Below are 16,253 nucleotides of genomic sequence, written 5' to 3'. Positions count from 1 at the left end.
AGTCAATTGCTGGTTTAAATAGATGCAAATGGATTTAATGTACATGTATGAGTTTTCTCTTATTTATATTCATAGAAGTTTAGGCTAAACTTTCTTTGAATCAATTTTATTTGAATTGCTTGCTGATTTTAAATCTACTTTTGTTTAGTTCTCATATTAATGAAGCTCAATAAGTGATTGTTCTTTGATTGTTATCAAAGGAACAATTCTCCTCTAGATTTCATTCTGTATTTATGGAAAGAGGGAAGGAAAAATTCTGAAATGAGGTTTGGGATGTTTGCACATATAATAAGAATTACCATTTGTGTCTTGAGGACATCCAGGAATTTTCTTGCCCTGGAATCATTTATTACAACACTGTCTAAATAATCATAAAATCCAAACTCCATCAAATTATTTATAATGTTCCTATTGGAATATGAGTTTGTTCTCAGACTTTTACATTTCCAGCAACTGATTGAGAACTCTTAGCATCTTAGCTGACTTTTCTACTAGTAAAGTCAGCAGCAGCTCTGGTCACAAATTATATTTTCCATGCATATCAGGAAAGACACTTGCTATCCTTGCTGTAGGGAGATTCCCTTGTGAAAGCCCAGTCTTTTCACCAGTGATGTGATGACCAGGCTCATCAGGGATCATTAAGCTCTTCAAACTGTATGTCAGAGTGTTTCCAGATTTTCTTTCATAGATAACAAGCAAATGTATCCATGGCAATTTGGAAAGATTCTATTTTAGTCCCTTGTGTCTTTATGTTTCTTGCCAAAACTTTGGCTGAGTTAGCTTTTAGTGATTCATATTATTAAATTGTTCCTGTAATACATCCACACTTCTTCATAGAAGCCTCTTCCACTTCATTTGCAGACAGTACCTATTGGGACATCTTTATCACATGCGCACTTTCTGTTTAATGTGGCAGAATTATACCTTGAAAACCTTTTATTCAAGTGCTTTTAGCTTTGTTAGGAGATACTTATGAACTACTAGTTATTAATTTCCAGTGGTGCCTGTTCATCACAGTAAGTCGGTGAAAAATTTATATTTAGAATTTAAATAAATCACTAGCCTATAACTTGTAACTTCCTCTTTGCTAATGTGAGAGACATAAATAACAGTTGCCTCAGAAGAAGTAAGGAGTGTGAATTTCCTATCTTGCAGTAAATTTATTGAACACTTTTATAATAGAGCCAGTATTAGGTGGCTTACTCTTCTACCTTTGATGAATAGGGTGGCACACCTTGAGTTTGCCATGGTGTAAGTGTATGCAGTCAGAGAATTGCTTTGTGAAAGCTAATGAAATATGAGTTTGCATAGATGTAGAGAGGTGACACTAATTACTTGAAAGTCTCCCTCTTTTAACAGAGAAACTAGAAAAGTTAATAGGAAAATTAATTCAGATGTTCAAATCAAGCAAAAAAAAAAAAAAAAAAAAAAAAAAAAAACACAAACCAACTCAAGAAAGAAGGATTCAGAGCATATTTTCCTTTTCTCAACATTGTTTGGTATAAGGAATGTATTCTGACAGTTACTGAAAATTATTTATGTCTGCCATTATTGCCATATCAGTATTTCCAAATCATCTTTATAGCAGTGGAGGAGGTTTTTTTGTTTGTTTTATTTACAAATTTTGTGCAGCAGAATATTAATCTCATACTGCGAGAGTAGAAAATAAAAAAATCTTAAGCCTTTTTTTTTTTTTTTTTTTTGATTGAATTAGTTCTTGCATAGGTATGGGTAAAATTAATGTTAACAGTTCTAGTCCAATGGTTTAGATATTGTCAAGAAGGGTTTGAACCCAGCTGTTCACAGTAGATGGCTTACTTTTTGTTTGAATATGTTCTTTTCTTGTGCTGTTTTTATTTAACAGATAGACTTTGACAAGGACCAGACAAATGCCTTTGCTTCTGTTGTTCTGCCACCAAGTTTATTGAAGAATTTAAGTCAAGATGACTTTGAAATTATATCGAGGGCTCAATTTACTTTCTTCAATAAGAATGGCCTTTTTCAGGTAAACTTTAATGAGTTTGAAGTAGTTTCAGCTACGATGAGTCAAAGGCATCTGCCAAATGTTTCCTGTAATGTAATTTCACAGCATTTCATGTGTTACAGGAACGAGCTGGTGATAGCAAATGTAGGCATTAGGGCATTAGGGATATCATAGTGACAAAATAACCATAGCATCGACATTGAATTAGAGTGAGCAATTTGAGTGCACATTCTAGTCACATGTGAGATAAACTTTTTTTAAAAGTAATCAACAGCAAGCTATATCCAAGCTGATTATAATCAGTGTAAAGTAGCAAAACCTTTTAAAGGGCACATCTTCCATAGCAATGCATTGATATAGGTGCTTGATGTTCAGTGGAGATGGGTTCTTTTATATCAGCTGGGAATTTGGTGTGTAATACAGCTAAATATTCTTTCTTTCTCTTTTCATTGAAAGAGTTTATTGACAGTCATGTCCAATGGCCTACTTATATCCAGTTTGAAACTCTGGGCTGCTGGTCACTGTACAGAGAACATTTTTTTTCTATACATACTGTTCTTTTCACGTGTTCTCATAAGCACACCATTTTTTAGTGTTACCCAGATGTATTTAAAGACAACCTGGTTATCCTGGTTATAGAATAAGGACAGCAATATTTGTGTCTGAAAACAGAAGGGATACAGGTGGATTTGCTATTTTTCTCCTTTGGGTCCCATCACATGGTAATTATAAACACTTCCTGCATGGTTAATGTCAAAAAAAAAAAAAAAAAAAAAGAGGAAGAGTTTCACAGCTTGAAAAAAAAAAAAAAGTTCATTTATAGGGAAACACTGTTTCATAGTGAACTGTAGGCTAAGCCTCAGAAGGCTTCAGTTTGTTTTCCCATTAGTATTTTAAATGACCTTTGGCTCTTGTATATCCGGAGAACTCTGTAGTATTGTATTGTCCCTACATTATCATTTCTATTGGCAGTGTATCCAGATTCCTAAGATAATCTAGGTAAGAAAATACTCATGGCCCTCAGTTGCCTTCTAAAATACACCCTAAAGTATCTTTAACTATTTAAAATAGTATTCTTTTTAAGGCCACTTTTAAGAAAAACAGGATGAATATATTTAATAAAGAAACTGGGAGAATATAGATACATGATTGTCATAATGGCATAAAATCATACAAAGTCAAAATGTGTCCAGGAAGGAAGGAAGGAAGATTACAACTAAAATTCCCTACAGTATTTTGTGTGGTTTTTAAATTGTTCATGTGTGATGTTCAATAAGATTAATTAAAATGTGTGAAAATCACATTCTAGTAAGTGTAAAAATAAAGTCAAAAAAAAAAAGACTAATGACAGTCTCAAAAAAAAAATAAATATTGTCACGCTGTCTCAATCCCCATGACTTTATGCATTAGTATAAAATTATTCCACGAATATATTTATTCCAATTTCAATAGCATTCCACTGTTATTAGCTGTATTTTCTATAAACATTCACTGTAACAATGAAACATCATACTTTACAGCACTGGAGTTTTTTGTGTGTGTGTTTTGTTTGGGTTTTTTTAGTTGCAACTGATAAAGTGCTCTCAAGCTTTATCCTGTCATTCATTGAAATCTGATGGTTAAGCTGTTCAGGGTGAGACTCATTTCACATATGGTAGGTGTGTTCAGAGGAGATACTTACACCTAAACTGTTGTCCATAAGCTGCCCTAAGTGCCAGTCAATGGAAAGGAATGGACACAGACAAGGTGTGACACAGCTCATCCTAGTGCAGGAGTAGGCATTGGTTCCCCAAACAAAAGAGAACAGTGCCATTTGCATCACCCCAAGTACTGCCTGACAGATGTGGCAATGAACCTATAACAGACTTACTGGAGACGAGGGAGGATACCTTAAAGCCTCTAAAGTGAGCACATACTTTTAGGCAACTGCAGCAGGTAGTGTATTAGAAGTCCTAACTTCCTTGTTTCCCATAAGGTCAAACAGGCTTCTAGCTATTCAGACTTTAATGGAAATTCTTCAAAGGAAAATTCTACTTGCAAAACACTTCCATTTTAATAAATCATCAGATTCCAATGAAAAGATCTCTTTTGGAAAATTCTCCACTTGATACTTTTTCACTGCAGGTTATAAATGGTATTGATATCATCAGTCTCCTGATGATAAAATAAGACCTTACAGTGTCTATCTAGCATTGCTTTGGATTTGTTTACTACTTCTTGGTCTTTCATTTTAAGATGGAGGATGACTTAGCAACTATATACAGAAAAGAGGTTATTCTCCTAAAGCTTTACACCTAGTAAAAAGGATAGCAACAATAAGATAAGAAAGCTATTTCATTGTGTTAAGAGAAATACATGTATGTTAATCATTTCTGCCACATTGTTTGAGTTAGTGTCATCACACAAAAAGATTAAAAGGGGAAAGTATACCTTTTAACCTTTCTTTATAATAATGTCCTAATATATTTATAACTATAACGAAAATAAGGAAACTTCCATGAGGCAAATCCAGAATTTAGTTTTATAAACAAAATGTCCTTATATTACATGATTGAAATTGTAGAAATGCTGACAGTTTATTTATTCTGGCATGCTGCAAAAATAAAACTGTACTCTGGCTTTTATGTTATGTGCCTTGTAAGCATTTTTTATATTTTTCTGAATCTTTTAAAGGATGCAGAAACTCCTGCCAACTTGACCAGTTTTGTTGTGGCATGCAGTATTGGAAACATAACTATTCGGGATCTTCAGGATTATGTGAAGATTACAATTAAACATACCAAAACTCAAGTAAGAAGAGACTGATTATTCAGAGGAACAGGAACGTAGATTATATATAGTAAAGGCTGTGCATACAGCTTCATTGCTTTGGGTGGATTTTGAGTATATATATTGAATGTAAACCCAAATGGAAATAAAATCTCTGAAAAAAAAAATAAGTAAGAAAAAAAGTAAAAATAAATCACTTCTCCATCCTCACACATTCCCAATCCATTCATGTTTTAGTATTTATCTGAAAGACTATTGATTCTGCTACTCACAAGCAATTTATGCAAATAATTCCAAGTAAAACCATTGTTCACAACCAGTTTGTGACCATGTTCATGACCAGGGACACTACATTTTACACTGGAACTTTAAAAAGACTTAAATTCTTTGACCATAATGAAATTGTTTTTTTTAATAGTTCCCCAAGGTTTTGTTGTCATATGGTTTCCTGCAAATGAAGAATGGGCAGAACCACATTTTAAAAAGATGATTAGTATTAATTTACAGAAATAAGGTCAAAATACAACCTTTTGGTTTGTGATGTTTCAAACAGTTGTCAGTAGCTACTGCAAAAGAGACAATAGCACTAGAGAAATTAAGAAAGAAGAAGCTGGTATGCAATATCTAAGAAGGTTGTTCATGGAATGAGAACCTGGTTCATAATTTTCACATAACTTCACCTTACATTTCATTATAATGATTATTTTAAGGTGAGGCACAACAACCTCCACTTAGGTTCAGCAGGCTTTTGCAGAGTTATGAGGCCATTTACATTAAGGATTCACTGAGAACTCATGAGGAAGTAAACAGTTAAAAATATTTAAGCTCTGTAAAGACATCATACTCATGGATAACTTTAGTGAGACAATAAAACTTCTCATTCTGAGGATGTGGAAAAGGAAGAGTGAAGATGAGCAGTGCTCTGTGATTTATAATTAGGGTAAATGTCTTCCTAAGGAGAATAAGGTCTGGTTTAACACTAGACAAAATTTCAACACTCCAAAATAATATTTTTTCTACTGCTCATCAAATGAAATGATATGTAGTAAAACATCTGCTGAAAATGCATACATGTTGATGAGATTTATATCTGAAGAGGTATAAAAGGTTTACTTTTGCATGTGTTCTTAGGAAGATCCTAAGCCTACCTGTGTCTTCTGGGATATGAATAAAAATGGTAAGTTTAAATATACTGTCATTTCTTTTACATTGGGAAAAAAGGTGTCAAAGTTGTATAATCAGTCTCAGTCTTGACCCTTTTTGCTTCTCTATTAGTCTTTGCAGAGTTAGTTAAATCTTTAAACTGTATAATTTCTTCTGTTTAGTAAGGTCACTAGTAACAAAAGATGTTAAATATTCTTACTAAAATATTTTAATGTAAATTTGGTTAATATTTTAAATCTGTATTTATTAATTAATACATGCAATTATATAAAAATATATATACATTATAAATGTGATATAAATACTATTATTTAATATATTATATATTAACATATATCTACATAATATATATTATATGTATTTATATATTGTATATAGTATTTATTTATATATTAATAAATGTAATTAAAAAAAAACTGTATATAAAGATTTTTATAAAGATGGAGGTAAAGATAAAGATTCTCTCTATCCATGCTGACTTGCATTACATATTGCAGAGAGCAACAACCCTCTGTTCCTAGGCCTCTGCTTTCTTGTGCCTGGGGATATGTGAATAGGAGGGCAGTATGTGCAGACATCACATCATGGTGGTAAAAGGGAGTAAAACCATGGTGTTATTGGGTAAAACTAAGGTGTGTCGTAATGCATGATACACATAGGTCTTATTCATCCATCAATAACCAAAAATCTCCCTACTTTTATTATAAATCTCCAACTATTGCTTCTGCTCAGTAGGCCATTATTGAGACACATGTCCGGTGGAATTCTCTAAAAAACTATGAAATATAACAGTTTCTTCTTTACTGACTTCTTAATATTCAGTGATATTATATATTTATTATATATGCATTTCTGCATTTGCACAAGATGAAGCGAGGAATCCAATGAAAGAACAATACAAGTTTGTTGGAAAGTATAGTTTCTCTTGTTTCCTTTCCATAGGTGGCAATGGTGGCTGGAACCCTACGGGTTGCAAGGTGCAAGCAGAATCCAATGAAAATGAGACAGTTTGCTTATGTAACCACCTCACACACTTTGGGGTCTTAATGGTAAGCAAACTCTCATTGTTCACTAAGTTATCTTTCCTAGGAACCGCAATGTAGTATTTCTCATGGGCCAAGACAACTTTCTTGATTCTTGTTTTATATGTTATTCCTTTTGCAAATGATTTTAACCTTAAAATATTTTCTCTGTTATTGATCATTATTATCATATAGTTTTTGTTGTTGTTGTTGTTTTATAACAAAGTACCTAATGATAAGTATTCAAGGATAAGGTAATCAATAAAGAAAATGAAAGAAGTGGACAATTATTATAAAATTAAAAAAAAAAAAAAAAAAAAAAAGTGCCCATAAAAAGAGTTGGATCAGACTTCAGAGTGATACCAAAATGCAAATAATATATTATAAAATCCAACTTCAAAACCAGGACATAGGTGAAAAACAAAGCCAGAATAAGGGATGGTAACACCAAGGCCCATTACTAACCCCTTCACTAGAGAAATCAAAAAGTCAGAGAATATTTACGGGGGAGAGGGGAAGTAAGAGAAAAGAATTTTTTAGAGAACAAGTTTAGACATTGTTTCAGAACAAAAAGTAGAGCATTGTATTTTCAGGAAATGTCCTGCAGTCAGCAAAATTGTTAATGACAATGAAAAGACAAGAGCACAGTAATTCCCCTTCATACTGAGATTCAAGGGGCTAAATTGCACCTTGGAAATTTTGCTTGCAAATCCAACAAGATTTATATCATTCTGATGTCAAAAAATATAAAGTAATAACTTCTTTTGCAATCTGTAAAACCGTATTTGCTGTTCACTTTTAAATGGCTGGTAGAGCTTAGTATATCAAGATGGACAAAGGTACCTTCAGCCTCAGCAGTATGACTCCTTCAGGTATTCAGGTGTCTCCAGCAATTTTCCTGTGTGATGTGTTTTTGAAAGAAAAAAATCTCAACATGAAAAAGATGGATTATTGCAATCTGATCTTAAAATTTGGTGATTTTTTAAACTTCAAAAGTAGGTTGAAATTTCTTTTGGTGAGAAATTAATATTCTTTGGCCTGTAAATAAAGCCTACAGGAAAGATGTTAGCTTCTTATCAGAGTTATACCCCTAATGATTTTTATTATTTTTTTGATTTACCTTTTTGCAGTAGCACATAGGAATTAACTGCACAAGGAAGCTACAGACATTGATTTTTCAGCTTTGGCCTTCCAGAGCTTTCCTAACAGAATTGCTCTCTTCACATCATGTTCAGATGTCAATGTGAAATAGTCATAAGCTTTTTGTCCTTTTGCAAGCTAAATTGCAGTTTTGTTTCACTTTTCATCCTTGAATGGGGAAAAAAAAAAAAAAAAGGCTTTCTTTAGGATATACTCAATGAGTCCCTTCTCCTCCCTAAATGCTTTTGTGGCTTTAGGAAATAAGGCAGAAGTTCTTTGAATTTGGGCTGTGTTCCAATAGATTTTGTACACATTTTTGACTTTTTTAATTGCTTTTCTATTTCAATAATCTTTTCTGACTTTCATTTAGATATTAAATTGCTTTCAGATAACACTCTCTTTATAAGATTGGGACAGGGTGTAAAAAACTGCATACAGCTCCTTTATTTTTCTATGAAGAATGGCATGTTTGGTAGTCTTTTGTTGGTATCTTTTTGCTAGATGATTTTGCTTGGGATAATAGTTACACTGACTGTAGAATAGACACCATTATATGCTAGTATTTGCTCACATTTACTCCACGGTGATATAGATCCAAACATCCTCATTATTTCTTTTCCTTAAAGAAGGAAATAACACTGGCATTTATTCTCAGACAATACTATGTGGCAATTACATTTGGACAGAAAACTGGAAAAAAAATCCTCCAGATGTTCCTGCTTCATTTCCAGTTTTGTTGTTGTTGTTGTTGTTTTTTGTTGTTGTTGTTGTTTTGAAATGTTGTCTTTGTCACTACTTTTCTGACCAACATTTATAACTGTAGTTTGCATGTCAAAACAGACTATAAAACTGAAGAGCAATATCTTGTCCTTGCTTTCACCCATAGATGATTAGCTGCATTAACTAATGAAATTTTAATTGCAAGAAGTGATGTCAGAAACTCCCCAGAATTCTGTATATTTCATTATGAATATTTTTAAATTACATTTTTAATACACATTCAACATAAATATCTTCTTTAAAATAGGTGTCTATAAGCAACTGAACTAAAAAGTTTGAAGAGGGAATTTTTTTTCCACAGGAGTTCATTTGAATTCCTAGTACTGAATTATAAGGATCAGCATCAGGCTCTGTCTATCTGCTTAACCCAGCAGTTATAATACTCACAGCACAATGTTTTCAAGAGCTATGGGAAGGAAGTAAGAGGTGTAACAACTATAAACTAAATATACTTGATAAACATGAACCCTAATGTCAGGGTTATAGTGTTATTGCCAGTGTTTTTGAGTTTTATTTGTCTAATAACCAACCAAAAATGTTGTGCTCATGAAAAAAAGAAGTTTGCTGTAACTGTTACATCTTCCTCCTGTCTCACATAGGACCTTCAGCGAACCACTACAGAAACAGACCCACGGAATAACAAGATCCTCACTTTCATCACTTACATAGGCTGTGGGATATCTGCTATATTTTCAGCTGCAACTCTTCTGACATATATTGCATTTGAGTAAGTATTGGTTCTGTCAGAAAAAGTCACAAAGGAAGTACCTCTCTGTGATGAACAAAATGGTTGGTGTGTTTTATTTGTCTTGGAAGGGAAATGTATGTTTTAAAAAAAAATACACTACATAATCCTGGGCACAATGGTATAAGTAGAAACTTTTTTTTCAAGGGACATATAAATTTAGACTCTCTCCTCCTGTTTTTAATATGTTGTGCTGCTGAGACCAGGCAACAAGGCTAATATATCCCAAAATTTTCTCTTTGGTGTGTATGACATCCTACCGTATCAGATATGTGTTATAAAATCCACAGCCGGGCTTTTTGTAAGAACAAAACCAAACCAAACCTGCTTGTGTGAGCATAGTAGGTCTGAATAAAAAAGAAAAATTTCTGATTTGAAAAATTACATTCTGAAGCCCTTCAGAAGGAAATGGAGAAGAGAAATAAAATGAAGCTAATTTGTGAAGTTTTACAACAATTTCAGCAAGGGACTCAAAGGAATTAAAAAGTTTTGAAATGATACAGTTCTGTGAACAGAGAAAAGAATCACATCAACACAGAGGAACAATTCTGTCTGGAGCAGGACAAAACAGAGTAGCTACTAAAGAAGGATATTTTCCCAGGGGGGGAGAAAAGGGAGGCTTCTGAGATCTTCAAAAATAGTTCTAGGTATCTCTAATTATTGCATTCCTGTTGCATTACCTATGGTATAATATTTTGGTCCAAGATGGCAGAAGTTGCCCCTCAGTTCATAGATTTCAATGTGTATCAATTAAAAAATAAAATTGAGTTGATCTTCAGTCTTCCTGAGAGAGAGAGAGAGAGAGAGAGAGGGAGGAAGGAAGGAAGGAAGGAATGAAGGACGGACAGACGGACAGACGGACTGAACAATATCTTCCGAAAACTAACCAAAGATTAATATGTAAATTGATCAAACATGATCTTCTGGACAGTTATATTTTGAAAGATCTTTTTTAAGTCTCTTAAGTTCTTGTTTCAGGTACAAACTGCATTGTATTATATTTAATTTGAAAGTTTAATAATAATAAATAATAAATCAATTGCTAAAATATTGTGGCAGTAAAGTAGTTCATTAAGAAGCCAAACAAGCGATGGCTTTCCCCTAGAACATACAGCAGAAGGCTTCAGCAATATCACAGAGAAGGACAAGTCTCTATGCCTTATTACCACAATAACTTATGGCTAAGAGGAGATAACTATACTTTTATTTATTTTGTAAACTGATAAACCTAACTGCTGTAAGCAACTTGGGTAGTTGAAACCAATTAATCATAAACATCTGTATTTCTCTCACTAGGAAGCTGCGAAGAGATTATCCCTCCAAAATTCTGATGAATTTGAGCACAGCTCTGCTCTTTCTCAACTTGATCTTCTTGCTTGATGGTTGGATTGCATCATTTGACATAGATGGCCTCTGCATAGCTGTTGCTGTACTTTTGCACTTTTTTCTTCTTGCCACCTTTACATGGATGGGACTAGAAGCGGTTCATATGTACATTGCTCTAGTTAAAGTGTTTAACACCTATATACGGCGTTATATACTGAAGTTTTGCATCATTGGCTGGGGTGAGTTCAGTACACACAGTTTTTACATAGTGTGTTATTTGAAATGACGGTATATAAAAGACCATTATCACAGATGCAAAGCAGAATCAAAATCAGCATAGTTTCTTCCCCTGCCTCTCCCTCCCCACCAAGGTGCTGGCATAGAGGCAGTGCTCTGTGTCACTAAGACCAGAGTTCCTGTGGATAACTCCATGCAAACACACCAGAACTACCAATCTCTGCTTGAGAAGGAGCAGCAGACTGGATACGCTGTTTTTTCCAGAGGCCAACATGTTGCAGACATGTAAGAGATGGAGAACCATGGCACACAATGAATTGAGAAACCCTTGCTGTTACTACAAAGCCCATGGGGATCTTTGCATTGACTTTCAAAAAGCTCTAATCTGATGCTGAAATTCCTTGCTGAAAAATACAAACCCTATGGTGGAAACAGAAATTTCCTATGCTTCAGCAGTGTTTAAACCACAGAGAGATCTTGCCTGCCCTGTATAGTGTACAATATAGGACTGAATTGGAAAATGTCATGCTGAAAAACAACTGTGAGGTTCAAGCAGCACGGCTTTTATTCTTCCTTTTTTTTTTTTTTTTTAATATCAGGAATCTGTGCCTTCTTCCTGAATGCACATATTGTGTTTGAAATAATACAATACAATACAAAACCATTAACCTCATGCCTAGAGCACTGACCTCAGTCCAGCTGATAATTGATGTCTTTCCATTGGCAACTAGCATCCTTTTTGGCAACCTCAGAAGCAGACAAGGACTGAGTGGTAGGAAAAGCAAATTAACCTCTTCCCCTTTGAAACTGTTTTGTCATTGCAGGGATAAGGCATGTAAAATAAGGCATGTCAGGAAATGTGCATTTGTTGTGAGCTGAACCTCTCTGCACATAGTTCTCATCCACATAGTTGTCTGTTAGTTTCACCAAATATTCCCTTTACTATATTAATAAAAAATTTACAGTTTACTTCATTTTTTGGACACATTTAAGTAAAGGATATATATTGTTTTAGAAAAAGAGAAGACATTTACAGCTGAAAGAAGCAGAGGAGAAATGAAGATCATTTTTCTTGGTTTCCCAGTCTAATTAAATGACATCAGCATCTCTGGAAAAAAATCCCTCCAAAAACAAACCCCAATTCCATCCCTTCACTATATCTCATTTTTAGTAGTTTGTTAGTCTTTTTCTCACTTTATTATGAGAACTTTATTATTGTTCAAGTGCTTTGAGAGAATTATCACATACTTATCACATACTAAAATAACATTTCCTAACTTAAAGAACATTATGAGGCTAATTCATTAATGGTTATTAAGTACTTTGAAAGCTTTAATCATGGGTACAGTTTGAAAAAAATGATTATTTTCCTCTATTTCTCTGTGCAGTTTTATGACCTAGAACTACCTCAGTGTACTCTATACTAAAGCAATAGTGATGGAAACATCCATAATTCTGCTTTGCATGGTGATTTTGAAAGTTTAAGGGATTTGAAAGCTAACTACAATTATCTCGTGTTACAGGTTTGCCAGCTCTAGTGATAGCAATTATTTTATCAAGCACAAATACTAATGCAAGTCAGATTTATGGCAAACAATTGTATGGCAAAGATGCTAGCGGGCAACTAGGAAACAACTTGTGAGTACTTTTAATCTCTTAAAATTTAGCATTTACAATCTAAAAAAAACAACCACCACCAACAGCAACAAAAAAGCATTGGTCAGATTACTTTGGAAAGTCATAGGTGGATAAAACAAGGAAAGTGGACAAAATTGTCTTCTAAATTATTTGAATCTGAAGGAAAAGAAGAACATAAGAAAAATCGGAGAGAAATCTACATTATCTAGTGTGAGGTGCAAACACACTTCTGACAAAAGAGTAATTATAAATTTTGTTTCACAAAAATAAAAATACCTGTTTTGGTTTATTTAAAATGAAAGCTGCATATTCTAGTCATGAGCAAGAAAGAAGTAAAATAAAAATAGTCTCCTTTGTAAATAAAGTAGCCCTTTGTCAATGTAGATCATTAGCTTCCTACATTTTTTTCTCAATGTCCCAAAATAAACTCCAAATACCAACATTTTTATATGACTGTTACCACATTTTCTGTTCCTTGACTGGCAAAGCTTTGTCATGATAAATAAAATATCATTCTGGGTTTTTATTAAGGTATAATGTTAATCATTGTAGCCATTTGATGATAGAGGTATAAGCTAGATCTCTAAAAAGACTGACTATCAAATGGCCATCTCAAAGGACTACCCATACTGCTTCTTCTTTAGAGCCATGAGTTCTCCTTTTGCTGAAGTGGCAGAAACTTTTGGCACTGAAGATCCAAGCTTGAGTATTCTGTTATTAAAGCATCCTGTGCTTCACACTGATAAAGGTGGTGAAGCTACTTGCACTGAGTTGCATGGCAATTCCCATTGCTTGAATCTGTGATCAGATTTTCTTTTTAATTAGTTTTACCTAAAACGAAGTGCAACACTCAGATTTCTGACAAGATGCTAGTATGTACTGTAGTGTATTAAGAAGCCACTGAACGTCATCCTATTTAAAAACAGAAAATGGACAAAGGCTTCACTTGAAATTTTACCACAGGCTACTTTTCCTTGCAGTCACATAAATAATTGGAGCATATTTTGCATTACCTAAATGGTCATAGTTTCCTTTTTTTTTTTTTTTTTATCAGCTGCTGGATCAAGAATGAAGTTGTCTTTTATGTGACTTGTGCTGGATACTTTGGAATCATGTTTCTCTTAAATGTTGCCATGTTTGTGGTGGTGATGGTGCAAATATGTGGGAGGAATGGGAAAAGAACTAATAGGACTCTAAAGGAAGAGATCCTGAGGAACCTCCGTAGCGTGGTCAGCCTGACTTTCCTCTTGGGCATGACATGGGGCTTTGCTTTTTTTGCTTGGGGTCCCTTAACTTTGCCCTTCCAGTACCTCTTCTCCATTTTCAACTCATTGCAAGGTAAGCTGAATTTCTTTTCTGTGAACAAAAAATATCTGAGTTGTTACTCTTCTGGGAGATCTTAGGTCTGACTAGAGAACTGTGATCCAAGTTCTCTGGATCTTTCCCTGATACTAAAACATCATCAGTTTTGCATTCTGTGGAATAAATTTACATGGGTTGAAGGTCTTTGTTAAATCAATTAACATTTCAAGGTCTTTTTAATAAAATGCACTGTATTATAAATAGTGCTGTTCCTAGCTAACAGTCTGCAGTGATCCCTGCTGATAGATGCTGTATGACCTTCAACATTTCCTTTTACTGATTATAACAAATATAGGAAGCCTTTTTCTTTAATTTATTCCTGTAGGGAATTTGTAAAGCTCATAACTATTTTATTAAGAAATTGAATGTTCATAAAACAAAATCCAGTCCTGTTTCCAGGTGGAAAGAGAGCTCAGAGATAAGTGATATTCTTTGATTCTTTAATTAAAATAGAGTAACTATTGTAGGTAGCTTCTTTTTGTTTTCTTTTCTGAAAGTTTGAATATTTTTCTTTTTCTACATAGTTTGTCCTTCTGAAAAATGCTATAAATTGTAATCTAATTGTTATAAATTACAGAATTATATAGATGTCGTTTAAAAGAATTTTGGCTTGGAGCTGATTTGCATATGTACCAAATGACATAAGGATCTCCACCCCGTGTGTATCACCAATAAAGAACAACTAAAAATAAGAAAAAAATGAGAAGGTCATTGGAGGAGTATGTATTATACCACATACATACTGAGATTAAAATAATAATAATAATGCCCAGAAACAAACAAAAAACAACATACCAGAACTAAACACAAGGATGTCATTGGGGGTGTGTGTGTTTTGCCACACAAATATTTAGATAAAATAATAAATAAATTCCTAGGGTCAGCAAAATATCTGCCCTTAATGGAAAAATTACTTAATATAAAACTGTGTGGATTTTATCTGTTACATTTGAGACATATTTACTGAGCTAAAAGATTTATTGAGCTTTCGTGGAAAGAGAATAATGTTGTGGTTTTTGGTTTGGTTCAGTTTCAACCTGAAATGTTAGTCAAAATGGCAAAATAATGTTTGTATGTGGTGTTCTTACTAGCGGCTTTTTTTCCAATGAGCAGACTCTGCTACTCCCTTAGGAGCAAAATGAAGTATTTGCTGTAATGTGTCCGTGTTAGAAATTTAGAAGGGCCTAGAGAGATTAAATTATGGGAAGAACATGAAAATATTCACATTCTGAAAAGCATGCCAAGGATCAAATTCACCAAGTTTTCTTTAAGCAGAATTCCCAGCACAATCAATTAAGCTTGTATGTGCAGAGTGCACACAAGGTTGACCACCACTGTTTAATTCTCTGTGGGGTGATAGAACTGTTCAATGGAAAATGAGTATTTGGAAGGCAGTTAAGTCAGAAGATGAAACCAAAAACTCTGAGGAGTAAATGCAGGAAGAAGATGAATGATGATCTTCTCATGGGTTGTGGTAGCAAAGATGACATGATAGTATATGTTCAGGAAGGTCATATCAAGCACAGGAAGATAACAATCCTGGAAAAATGCATATTGCTGTGTCAGAAAGAGCTGGGCAAAGCTAAAGGAACTAGGAAAAGGGCATTTTAAATCACCTATATCTGGTGTAGCACGGACCTGGCAGTAACAAGATGAAATAGTGCAAGGGAAAAAGAAGAGTTTGCTTCAGGTAGTATTTTCTATCAGCAGGTATTAGCACTGGTATTATCATGAGTTTAGTTACTGACCTGTCCATAAACTTGTCTGTTTTCTCTCTTGAGTTTGTGAAAGCTGCACTGTTGTTTTAAGCTACACCAGCAGCCTCTGTAAAGCTATTTTTCTACACATTGGCAATGAAAAAAGTAAATTGCAGCAACTACTGGTATTACTATACTTTGCTATTACATCTACGAAGGAAATGATTTTTTCTCTTTGACACTCAGAGTAAAAAATCTGGGAACATTTCTTTTTTGGCTGTTCATTTCATATATACGCCTGGGCAAGCCAAATACTTTCAAGTCAGAGCCAAGCTAGAGCCAAGCCTAGGGTCTGATTTGGCTATGGGAAACAAAACCAAAGTTGTGTT

General features: G+C 33.9%; 1 protein-coding gene across 4 annotated transcripts in view; it reads left to right on the top strand.

Annotated features, from left to right (window-relative positions):
* Window positions 1–16,253, top strand: part of ADGRG6 (adhesion G protein-coupled receptor G6) — a 112,629-nt gene that overhangs the window by 84,183 nt on the left and 12,193 nt on the right. For all 4 annotated transcript variants that reach the window (XM_084515873.1, XM_084515872.1, XM_084515875.1 and 1 more), the window contains 8 exons: window positions 1,865–2,005; window positions 4,658–4,774; window positions 5,885–5,930; window positions 6,860–6,966; window positions 9,459–9,586; window positions 10,901–11,169; window positions 12,691–12,805; window positions 13,860–14,143. In XM_084515873.1, the coding sequence (XP_084371999.1) occupies window positions 1,865–2,005; window positions 4,658–4,774; window positions 5,885–5,930; window positions 6,860–6,966; window positions 9,459–9,586; window positions 10,901–11,169; window positions 12,691–12,805; window positions 13,860–14,143 (1,207 nt within the window). The remainder of the gene's footprint in view (window positions 1–1,864; window positions 2,006–4,657; window positions 4,775–5,884; window positions 5,931–6,859; window positions 6,967–9,458; window positions 9,587–10,900; window positions 11,170–12,690; window positions 12,806–13,859; window positions 14,144–16,253) is intronic.

Source organism: Aythya ferina, assembly GCF_964211825.1.
Source record: "Aythya ferina genome assembly, chromosome: 3".
In the NCBI taxonomy this organism is placed as follows: domain Eukaryota; kingdom Metazoa; phylum Chordata; class Aves; order Anseriformes; family Anatidae; genus Aythya; species Aythya ferina.
The sequence above is the reverse complement of the archived record's forward strand: the minus strand, read 5'-3'. Positions and strand labels throughout refer to the sequence as shown.